The sequence below is a fragment of the Patiria miniata genome, unplaced genomic scaffold (genome assembly GCF_015706575.1).
Source record: "Patiria miniata isolate m_02_andy unplaced genomic scaffold, ASM1570657v1 HiC_scaffold_19, whole genome shotgun sequence".
Lineage (NCBI taxonomy): Eukaryota > Metazoa > Echinodermata > Asteroidea > Valvatida > Asterinidae > Patiria > Patiria miniata.
In genome coordinates, this window is record NW_024037057.1 from 7,475,119 (window position 1) to 7,487,721 (window position 12,603).

Below are 12,603 nucleotides of genomic sequence, written 5' to 3' on the forward strand. Positions count from 1 at the left end.
AGTTCTCTTTGTACCTATCTCACTGACCGACTGACGGACTGGCACCTGTCAATTAGACTTGTTTAAGCCTCACCTTGGCCCCCAAATATTACTCAGATGACTACTTTGACTACTTATACAAAGTTTAAGGGACAAGCTAAAGGAAGTTTACCTGTAGTCTTTTTTATCATTTTCTCATGTTAACATAATATAGAAAACAGAGCTTCAGTTGTTGGCAATATGTAACCAAGGCTGTTGTAAATATAGCTGCGACTGAGGATTTCGAAACAGGTGCAAGGTAATTCTGCCCGATTGGGACAAAATTTAAAATCTCTTTTATGTACATAATAAGTAATAACGTGGAAACACCATAGCTGCATTTATTTAAGTGCAACAATGCACTTATGAAGATTAGATTTTGCCTGGCCATACACGCCACATCATGCTTTTTTTCAATTTCCTTCCCTGTTTAGCATGTAAGCCTTATTTGTGAAAATATGAAAAACATTTGTGTTTATAAGCAAAACATGCAACGTACACATGTACATTGAATTCACAACGGGACAAGTCTAAGATATTATACCTTCCCCTTTTAAGACCTTTCATAAAACCATATAAGTATTTTAAAGATTTATTTTCGTGCTTTTATTGCACCGATATTAATGGTTGGTTGTTATCTTACATAAACTGACTACTCAAGCAAAGTATTTTAATGATTTGAAGGGTTCATTATCAAAACGCGATATATCCATTTGAAAAACGTGAACATTTTCCACAATACTGAAACACTGTAGAAGAAAAAACCAGTGTGAAAAAAACTGTTTTTAAACTTCACTTTTCGCTTCATTAATTCTGTAGTTGTATTTAACTACATTAAACCTGTCGAAACTGATGTTTTGAACATTAAAGAACAAAATTACCTCATGTTTAGGCAATAATTATGTGCTTTCTCGGAATCGCTGATTGTGAACTAAAACCAAATATTTCTTGTATAAAGTATAATTATTTGCATATCTTTGATTTTTGTGTTTTGTTTTTGAATGATGCATAATTAGATGTAGTTTTGACATGAGAAGACAGTATTGTTTAAAGTGTGGCCAATCCATTTGTGGTTTCTTTATACGACTTCTTTGATTATTTTAGAGCCTGAAGTTTCAGCTGGATGGGGTTGAGTAGGGTTTAAGAATTGGATTTAGTCTTGGGCTGGGTTGGGTTGGGATGGGTTAGGTTTGACTTGTTGACTGGGCCGTGCTGGGTTTTGATGGGGTTGGTTGGATGTGGATCGGATGTTGTTTGGATGTGATGTGCTGGGCTGGGCCGTCTGGACTTGCATAGGGTGGGTTGGGGTGGGCTGAGATAGGCTGGACTTGGTAGGGTTGGCTTGGGTTGGGATGGGGTAGGTTGGACTTGTTGGCTGGGCTGTGCTGGGTTTTGATGGGGTTGGTTGGATGTGGATCGGATGTTGCTTGGATGTGATGAGCTGGGCTGGGCCGTCTGGACTTGCATAGGGTGGGTTGGGGTGGGCTGGGATGGGCCGGGCTTGGTAGCGTTGGGTTGGGTTGGGATGGGGTAGGTTGGACTTGTTGGCTGGGCTGTGCTGGGTTTTGATGGGGTTGGTTGGATGTGGATCGCATGTTGTTTGGATGTGATGTGCTGGGCTGGGCCGTCTGGACTTGCATAGGGTGGGTTGGGGTGGGCTGGGATGGGCTGGGCTTGGTAGGGTTGGCTTGGGTTGGGATGGGGTAGGTTGGACTTGTTGGCTGGGCCGTGCTGGGTTTTGATGGGCTTGGTTGGATGTGGATCGCATGTTGTTTGGATGTGATGTGCTGGGCTGGGCCGTCTGGACTTGCATAGGGTTGGTGGGCTGGGATGGGCTGGGCTTGCCGTTGGGTTGGGTTGGGTTGGGTTGGGCTGGGCGGGGTTGAGCTGGGCTGATCCGTACTTGCCTGCAGAGGCTTGGCAAGACTAGGCTTAGCTGGCATGGGCTTGACATATGGGTTGGGTTGGGTTGGGCTTGGTTGGGCTGGGCTGGGCTTGGGCTCGGTTTGGCTTGACTAAGGTCTTTTTGGGAGGGGGTTAGGTTTACAAGGGGAGACGTTTATGGAGATTTTTTTTTACGGATACATCATTTGAAGCAACTCTCCGTATAAAGTAAAGTGACTCTCAGAAGAAGTAGCAGTGCTTTGGGAGGGGGCGTGATTGTTTTAAATTTGTTTTAGCTTTACGACGGGGTGACCACTATTTCCAGAAATAACTGATGTTGTACCCCCCGAATATATGTAGTTACAGCTGGGAAACGGAGGATGCGATGGTTCAAAGAAACAGTTTGGTATTCTAAATATAACGTTGGGATTTTCTTCTACACGCTGGCGCGAATTGGCACAGAATCAAGGAATGTCGTCACAACACTGCGCTGCAACAACCAAGGACAATTTTATGAAGCTCATCGCCGAAAAAGACTATAAAAAACTCTAACACACGGGATCGATACCAACATAGTGAAACAAGGAAATGGACAGGAATAAAAACATAATATGACAAATCAGTCCAATGGAAAGTGTTTGAACCATACGAACTGTATTCGCTCAGTCATGCATTGACAGAGAAATACAAAACCGAATACGTACGAGCAATACCAGGAAATAAACATTAAAAAAAATTACCTTGACATTAGATCACTAAAATGAGAAAGCATAACGACTACTGCATCATATTAGGCAAAATACTATTCCGTCCATAGAGGAAAAACAAAGGTCTGACGTGAACCTAGTCCAAAAACTGTACATCTGCACGAACATCGCCAAGAGAAATACCAAGAGAGTAGACAGCCATTATTCTTCCTGAACACTGTTGGCTATATACACGTAGTATCAGCAGTTAACTCTACAAGGAAGACAAACCGCGTGAACGTTTACGTTCTCTGCGTTGACGCCAACTCATCTGACAAAATGGAGCATAACCAGCGTATCATGCTTGCTTTATCTTTTGTTGAAGCGTTTTTGATGTGCTTTATTTTGATGAGTATTGTCAGCCTAAGCGAAGGCTCGGTAGACGGCGTTGTGATACTGACGCGGGGCGCGGAGATACCACCAACTGATTCTGTTACCGTTGTGGAAGGTGGAACATTGATCATGCATTGCGAAGTTTCAACGTACATGTTGCAGGAAGTCTGGTGGGGAAAAACGAGCGAGAGCGATGATGTGTATCTGGCGGAGAAAGAGCGCACACGCACTAATGATTCTCGTGTTTCTGTATCAAGGAGCGCAAACTTCGCACAAGATAACATTTATTATCGTACTTACACTATTCGAATAAGTCCAGTAGCAGTAACGGACGCTACAAATTACTTTTGCCTGGCTAGATGGAATCTAAGTACCCATACCAACGCAACAACGGACGCCAACGGTGTGTTGACATTGTCTGTGACTGGCTTCCAAACTGGCAACCCTAAGTGTCGGTCAACGTGCAAATCCATCAATGGGACTTTGGTGTGGTGTGAGACTGAGCATGCATACCCCGGTGTGAACATCACCTGGACGGTTGAAAAAACAGGCCAAGTAGTCTCGGTCACCAGGGCTGAAATGAGCATGGATGCCAGCGGACGGAAGTTGGTCCGGAGTTCGTATCAAGTCAGCCGAGAACTGCATAATCAGGTCCTGGTTTGTACGGTCAAGAGTCCTGCATTTCCGGGCCGGAACCAGACCTGTTCTGTCTCCCTACCCGTGAAGGCTGACTCTTCCACGGTAAACCCCGACGCGACGAATGCCCAGGCGGAATCGACGAGCGAGTCCTCAGAAACAACACTTGCAACAGATGCCACCACGACGAAACTGGGAAGACCTGATACAACGAAAGGTTTCTCAGACTTTTCAGGGTCAAGTCCAACTCTACCAAACGACTATGCACCCACAACCGGACCGCTAAGCTCCTCGGTCGCCAGAGCCATTACCGAGTCTTCGACCGAAGTTGTCACCGTTTCCACCGCCGTGGCGATTCCTTCGTTCACCATTCTCCTCGTTGTTTTGCTGCTGTGTATTCTGAAACGGAGGAGGCGTCAACCAGGAGCTAACGGAAGAGAGAAGAACAGTAGAACGACGACAGAGGGGATCAGGAGCAATTGTGACGCCGGGAGGCCTTGTGGGGTCGTTGCAGTCTCGGTCACGCAAATGCCTCACCACGGTAGCGGAAAAACCACGGGCGCCGGGGGAGATGCCTTTGACTCCCCATATGAAGAAATAGAACTAGACCACCCCGTTGCTCGATCTGTCACAAGTGCAGAAGCACCGGATAAAGATGGCTTGGGTCAGAACACTTGTGTCATATACCAGACAGTCCATCCAGCAGACGACAGTGACAGCGACACGTCCAGCTGTGAAAGTGACAGCCTGCATCAAGAGCGCGTCAACAACAGCTACAATGACAATGCCGTGACTGGCGGTGACAGTGACAAGTTCGAAGCATCTCTTGCGGGGAGTGACGAATCTGATGGAAAGATGGTCGACAATCCGATCTATCAATCTTACGATGATGAGTACGCGTCTCACTTAAACTAAGTTAATGATTTGATTTTGAACCAACACACGGCAGATATCACTTAAAGATTCATGCAATGCAATGTTTTTAATGCAATCCTTGAAATGCACCTCTGTATCGTACTTAGCCTATTTTTTATTTTTTTGGGTCATTTTCAAGGGTATTTAGTGAATTTTTGATTGTTTATGTAAATACGAATTTCCATAGTCATAACCAAAAGTCATTTTCAAACAGAAAACTCAATGTTATAGTTATTTCTTGGGATATTTGTTGTCGTTTATTTTGTTTTATTTGCTGAGTCGTTGTTGTGTCAGTGCATGGCAGTAAGACAGTGAACACAATTTTCTCAAAGATGTTTTGAATGAGCAATTTTTGTTCGTTCACATTTTGAACGGAAAACCCCTAAAGAAACAGTGTCTTCGTCCAAAACGTGATTATGTTAATTGTTATGTTTTGGATATCAAATTAAATAAGATTTTTTTTTTTCAAATACTCAAAAATATCATGAAAAGAGCACATTGAGTTGTTGGGAAAATGCCAGTGATGTAACACAGCTCCTTTTTGGTCCATTCCAACGGCATTACCACAGTTAAGGGTTTTTACACTGTTCCTAAGTGTGCATGAAATTCAAATTCATGTAGTGCACGGTGTCCTAATCCTTTAATACAGAAAAACACGGTACATAATGTGACGTGTACAAACGAATTTGATGGAATTACTTTGTATTTTCCACCTGGACAGGTTACTTGTCCTTTTAAGCTCAATTTGCAACCTTTTCAGCACCATAAATATGTCAAAATATTACAGAAATTACACCAATGAAAGACAATTGCACAATGGGCTTACAGTATCATGTTTCACTGTTTAAATGACCATTGGAAAGGATTTAAAATCACTTCTTTTACATAATTGTCAAGTTCTCAGCAACCCAATGTGCTGATTTTATGATTTGTTTTCAGTATTTGAAAGAAAAAACTCTCAGCTTTAATCTGATATCTGATACATGAAAATATTACAGATCACGTTTTTGAAAAAAAAGCCAAATGTTTCAGGGTTGCATGTTTTGGGTCACACTGTATAGGAGGCTATTTAGCCATTTTTTTAAACTGGGGGACCGTAAAGGACCGACTGAGATTAACAAAATATTATTCATGTACGCAGTGGCGTAGCCAGGAATTTTTCAGTGGGGGCGCTGGGGGGGGGGGCTGGAACATTTCATCCGGGGGGGGGTGTCATGTAGATCAATGATAATTTGAAACTCAAAATCTCAGTGGGGGGCGACTGGGGGGCGGGGGGGGGGGCGACAAGGTTTCATGGGGGGCTGTCGCCCCATGCCCCCCGTGGCTACGCCACAGCATGTATACCCTAAATTTGCCTCACAAACGTCGCCATCAAATCGAATATGAAATCCAACACCTAAAGTGTGTGTTAACAAAGTAGCCTGTAGCTAAATAAATAAAATAAGTTAAATAAGGAAACAAAACGAAAGAAACGCTAAAATGCATTGCTCTGTTATGACACATTTTGTTTTGTATTCGCGTGCACAAGTTTCTTTTCTACATTATATGACTGAGTTGCAAAAGGAAAACATGTGACACTATCACAACATGAGCCGCAAGTTACAAGGTTTAAAGAGCAAGCGATGAATAACTGGGTGACGTGATATCAATTTCGTACAGGTATATAGAGTTACTTATATTCGCGACACATCAGCTATAGTCTAAGTCTCGAGCGAACAGCGAACCACGCGACACATCATGATGCTACTCAAGCAACAACAGGTGCAATTTCAGCCAGTGTCTTGGAGGCACGTGTACTTCCTTCTGATGAGTGTGATATACCTGGGTTGCATTGCTCGAGGAGTGACTCCTCTGTTTCTGACTAAAGGCTCAGCAAATCCAGCCAGGGAGTTAATTAATATTAAAAAAGGTGGGACACTGTCTATGAACTGCTCCGCCTCGGGCACAGATTTACATGAAGTTTGGTGGGGTAAGTCAACTGGATCCGAAAACATTACTTGGCTAGCGGAGAATGCCATCGTTCTGACAAATGATCGCCGAGTTTCCATTGCAACACGCTCGTTTGACGAGCACAGCGCATTTTATTTACAAATAACCAACATCACCACATCAGATGCTGGAATGTACAAATGCTATGCCGCGTGGGGAGGCCTTCAGTCGTTTGGATACATCGTTGTATCGTTGCAGTACTTTCCGGCAGAAAACCCGATCTGTGCGACGAATGACAGCAATCGGATTTCAACCAAAAGCATCGCCGTGTGGTGCGACACTGCGATCGGCAACCCTGATGTAATCATCACTTGGAGAGTGGACAATTCTGACAAGGAAGTCACAGGTAGTATCTACAGCACGGAACCACCGCAGAACGAACGCGTGAGGAGTGTCGTTAAACTCGGGGAGCACCTGCAGAATCAAGTCTTGGTGTGCACGGTGACTAGTTCAGCATTTCCAGGACAGAATCGGAGCTGCTCTATCGGCCCCCTTGTGCTAAATACCGCAACCACACCTGTAGCAGGACCGCTAACCTACACGACCGTCAGAGCCATTCCCGAGTCTCCGCCTGATGTTGTCACCGTCTCAACCGCCGTGGCGATTCCTTCGTTCATCCTTCTCCTCGTTGCTTTGCTGATGTGTCTTCTGAACAGGAGGAGGCGTCGACCAAGAGCTAACGGAAGAGGAAAAGACAGTGGAACGACAACTAATACAGGCAAGAGCAACTGTGCAGGAGGGAGGATTTGTGGGGCCGTCATTGCAACCCCGGCCAAGCGAATGCCTCTCCGCAGTAGTAAAAGAGCCACGGGAGCTGGAGGCAATGCCTTTGACTCTCCGTATGAAGAAGTCGAGCTAGACCATCCCGTTGCTCAATCTGCCACAAGTGCGGAAGCACCAGAAAAAGACGGTTTGGGTCAGAACACTTGTGTCATATACCAGACAGTCCATCCAGACGACAGCGACTGCGACACGTCCAGCTGTGAAAGCGACAGCCTGCATCAAGAGCGCGTCAACAGCTACAACGACAATGTCGTGACTATCGGTAACAACGACAAGCTGGAAGCATCCCCAGCGGGGAGTGACGAATGCGATGGAAAGATGTTCGACAATCCAATCTATGAATCTAATGATGATGAGTACCCGTCACACCCCAACTAAGTTGGTTTGAACCAACACGTACACGGCAGATATTACGCTCATGTTTAGGAACACAGTATCTCTATTATAACTCCCAGTGCCAGCTTTAGGTAAGACGTAGGCAGGCTTACTTGACAGTTTTCGAGTCGAGCCGTTACAAATTCAAACAAAGTCCATCAAATATCAGTCATTAGTCCTCCAATCCCAAGCCAACTCACAAGTTATTCAAATGAACGGGGACAAAGACATTCTTTGAATTGTATTTTTATTTCCTCTGCCACTTGTGATGGACTTGTAAATTTACCTTAAAGATATAGTCCATCATTTGTAATTTGTGAATTTTGTTCGTTTGAAGAGACAAAAGTGTTCAAAATCTAATGAAGGATACTGAACAACTAACCTGATGAAGTTTCAGCTCAGCTTCAGCTGTATATTCCGAGAAAAACAGCATTCTAGGATCTCAATTTCAAATCAAAAGTTGCTAAATCATGTTTTGAATTGTTTTGAATTGCAGCTTTACGCGATGTCGCGCACTGATCCGACGAATAAATTATTATAGCAACCGCGCGCGCCTGTGCGTCGTGCCAATGCTTGTGCGTGCTGCGCCGAATAACAAACCGAACTACTAATTTAAATTTTCCTACGGTGCTTCTTAAGACGCACCGTTGGAAATGCCTTCTTTCGTTGATTTCCTCAAAATGAGACCTTGCCAGAAAGGATAATTTCACAGGGAGTTTAGTCCCCTTACTATCTTTCAACCAGTATGTTTTTCAACAATAATTACGCCAGTTACTTTTTTGGATAGCTGCAAATAATGGAGTCCGGCTTTAACTTTCTTTAATAACTATTGGACTTGTGATAGATTCGACTGTGCCTGATTGATTTGTAGAAAATAATATGTTCAGTTGGCAAAAAGGACTCTATAGCATAAGAGGACTATTATTATATTTTACACCGCAAAGGATAATGGCATTTTTAAGCTCTGGCAGGAGCTCACATGTCACGTGGTGGTCGATCGGTTTGTCTGTCGGTCTGTCCGTCCCTGGAAAATTGACAAAAAGTATGGTGTTCCATATGTGTCTCGGCGTTACATTTTTGGCATCGCATTTTCAGCTCTGGCAGGGATAATTGTGATCGATTTCATGCCAGACCGTCATGCAAGACGTCTTGCAACACGACCAGAGCGTATTGTGCAATCACGCTTGCGCTGTACAACATCTCCCTCGAGCAAGGTGGCCGCCATTTTGTGTAGTGGCTTTTTGGACGGTTTCCAGAAGTAGGAAATGTAATCAACATTGACCAAAATTATGGTTTTCAGTATGTGCCATTGGCGTCGCATTTTTCCCCAGAGCTTAATAATGAATATAATTTATTTTCCTTTCAGAACTTAACTACTGCGTGTGCACAATAATTGTGCACTCGCAGTAGTTATGTTCTGAAAGGAAAATAAATTATGTTCATGTGAGGCACGTCTGCCTCATAACTGTACCTATAATAATGTAATTATAATAACTGTAAAAGTAACAAATAATTATAATAATAATTATAAACGCTTAAGTATTTGCTTATTTTAGATTTTGTCGAGTAGGCTTCAGCCGGGTTTTGTTTTTCATTAAGCTGCATTGAGTTCTCACGTTATAAACATATCTTAATTTTTACATGTATTAGGCCAAAAAACGTCTTCGGTTTCTGGTATGGAGCTTGTCCCAAAGGTGGTATGGCGACGCGGCTTTTTGTTCCTTTTTTTCTTCGAATGTCGGCTGATAACTGCATTTGGTGCCCGACTAAACTTAGTGCAAAATATGGGAGTCTAGAGAGGCTACATGAAGCTTAAACTCGATCGTAACCCCATCTAAAAACACGTTAAAATTGTGCAGCAGCAGGATTCCAGTCAAACCAGTGAGTTTGGCGGTTTTGAGACATCATCTTTCATTGAAAAACAAAATCATTTTGCCGACGCGCATGGCTACGGCGACGCACGCGCATACCAGAAACCGGAGACTTTTTTTGGCCTTGTCATCGAGGTTGCAATAATCATATTTCATAGTGGCTTTATACATACCTGGCATTATTTGTTTGGTCATGACTCATGTTTGCGTTTCCACGAAAACAAGCTTGTTTCACTTTCTGTTACCTTTAAACAGGAAATCATAGCATGATATTAATTTTACCAGCGTTCGAGAAATGACAAACAAGGATATTGGTGGAATCTGATTCCAAGTAAAAGTGTCCGGGAAAAAGTGATTTTTTTTATTCGAGTTTAATTGTACAGTAACACGAATACCCATGTTTATCGCTTATAAAACATATACGCATATAAATAGCCTCCATAAATCATTTTATCACTAATGCAGTTCACACTGATTTCTGGTAATGTAATTAGCGCCTAGTAGTGAGTGTTAACAGGAGCAATATGTCGTGAGTATAATGTGACCTGCCATAGCATAATGAGGAATAACCCCCACCTTTGATTTTCAAGTTTACACATCATGTAAAAGCGAAAATCATGGCTTTCCAGCGATACCAAATTAATTTCTGTAGCTGAATTTATTCCAAAAATATGTCACAGGAACTTCAACAGTGTCCCGCCAATCTTCGCCAACCTCATTTCGAGACTCTTTGAAAAATAAGATCCGCATTGCGCCGCCAACGGCAGTGATAAACGTTCTGCAGTTTTTCTACTTTTTGGGGGTATTTTTTCCCCAACAAAAATGCATAGTGTGAATCTTGGATACCTTGACTACTCAAAAATACAAAACAGCCATTATCAATTTTGACATGATTTCTCTACTATATCCGACTTTAGGCGTCGATTACTCAATTCAAACAAGGTTTGGGGGGACATTCCTCATTTTGCCTCAGTAGGTCACAAATATTGAGCTTTGAAGGTAATGAACAACATCAGCAAATATTCAAGGGTATAAATATATCATGAGATGAGATATCCAATACTTCGATTGATTGCGAGTAAATATAAAAAATAATAAGATCACGCGTCCTGTAAAATCATTGTGCCCTTACAGGGTGCCCCCCTCCAAAAAAAAAAAACCCCGAAACGGCATACTTCCACTACCTTGAGATTCAAACCACGTGTACCAATATGGATGGAGAATCTTTTTAGAAGAAAATACGGCGGAGGTACGCTGTTCCGTTTTGGGGGCCACCCTGTAGTAGTATGCTGCCAATTCGAGAACGGAGGAATTACGTGTACCTTGTTCCATGGCGTCGACTCACCCTTGTATTGGATCATTCATATTGCGTGTTAAAAAAACTTGCATAATAATGTATGCAAAAGTAGGAATAGTCTGGTGCCTGGTAGTGCTATAAATCAGTGTTGTTTCAGTATGCGGTGTCTGGTGTAAACAAAATAAAATCAATTCTTCGGGGCATATGAGATCCGAAAATAATTTCCTTCAAAGTGAAAATGTTACAATATTACCAATTAAGCCAATATGTAGTCTAGGGGCTAGACGTTGTTATGGTTTGATACGACTAAAACTCCAAACTATAAGCAAATTCACCTCTCGGTATAGGGATTTTACACACACCCAAACTGTTCCATTAAACATTTCTATGCAGTTATTTTGCGATTGTAAAAAAAAAAAAAAAAATCCCTTGACAGTATTTTTCAATCGGATTGTGAATAAAACAGCCTTTTTTAACTCAAAAAAAATTATGCTCAGTATTTAAATGTAAGCAACACCACGATATAACACCCATGTACATACCAGTAAAAACTAGCAATCGGAGAAAACAGCATCTAAAGTTGAACGCCTTCTAAAAAACACTTTGCGTCAAAACGAGTATTTTCAGTTGGGTTTCTCGTTGTTGACACTGTCAACAAGCTGTCAACACGCGTTTTGCCCATGGAGCTATATTAAGTTCTCAGTATTTTAAAAAGAATTGTGAAGAATGGCATTTATCCATGGTGTCTATGGGCATATTAATACAGGGTTGCACCCGTCAGGGACAACGTCTAGGGAAATTTGTAAAATCTCCCCCCCCCAAAAAAAGTATCAGGTATATGTAGCCTAAGGTGTGATGAAATGAAAACGACTATTGTTTCTGTCATGAAATGAGTACAAAACGTACTTTGAAAGCTGTTTTTCAGGTCCTGTTTCGACCCGAACGTGTAATTTGTGTAAAAGTCGTCGTTGGGGGCAGCAAACAAAACATAGTAAATCGTGACGTAATAAACAGGGCCTCGATGCAGCGTAGTATAAACATTGATCTCCATATACACCGATGAGTATAAACGAGTCCTGTTTACTACGTCACGATTTACTACTTTTGTTTGCTGCCCCAACGACGACTTTTACACAAATTGCACGTTTGGGTCGAAACAGGACCTGAAAAACAGCTCTCAAAAGTACCTTTTGTACTCATTTCATAACAGACACAATAGTCGTTTTTATTTCATCATACCTTAGGCTACATATACCCGAAAAATGACGGAAATGTCTTGGAGCATTCCACAACCTCTTTAAACTAGTGTGCATGTATGCGCTACTTCTGCAGGCAATTACGGTCCATTTTCACAACCGATACGGATTTCCGTAGACGTTTTTTCCCGACAATTCTTGGGTGATACTGGTCGTGATAACGCCCTCTTGCGGAGGCGGGTTATCGTGGCGGCGGGTCTAGATCTAGCCCCTAGACTAATTAAAGGGAACATGAAATAAAATTTTGACTGCATTTTTTTTGCTTAAATCAATAAAGGATAATGTTCTTAACAATATTTTGTGTATGGCGGTGTTTATTTTCTGGGATAAATGGGGGGAAATAATTTGTGAACATGTTTGGTCAAACTACTATGCCCCACAAAGGGAAGTTCATTAACATAAAACTTCGCGAGGGGTATGACGCAAATCAAGGGAGAGACTTGCCGCGCTGCGGGGGGCACCGGCATTGCGGCGTGCATCATAATACATTGCGGCACTGA

General features: G+C 42.5%; 1 protein-coding gene across 1 annotated transcript; it reads right to left on the minus strand.

The window, feature by feature from the left end:
- Window positions 1-1,171: 1,171 nt before the first annotated feature.
- LOC119725368 (vegetative cell wall protein gp1-like) lies at window positions 1,172-1,972 on the minus strand. The gene has a single exon (XM_038196772.1). The coding sequence runs from the start codon at window positions 1,970-1,972 to the stop codon at window positions 1,172-1,174; it is 801 nt and encodes a 266-aa protein (XP_038052700.1).
- Between the last annotated feature and the right edge of the window lie 10,631 nt (window positions 1,973-12,603).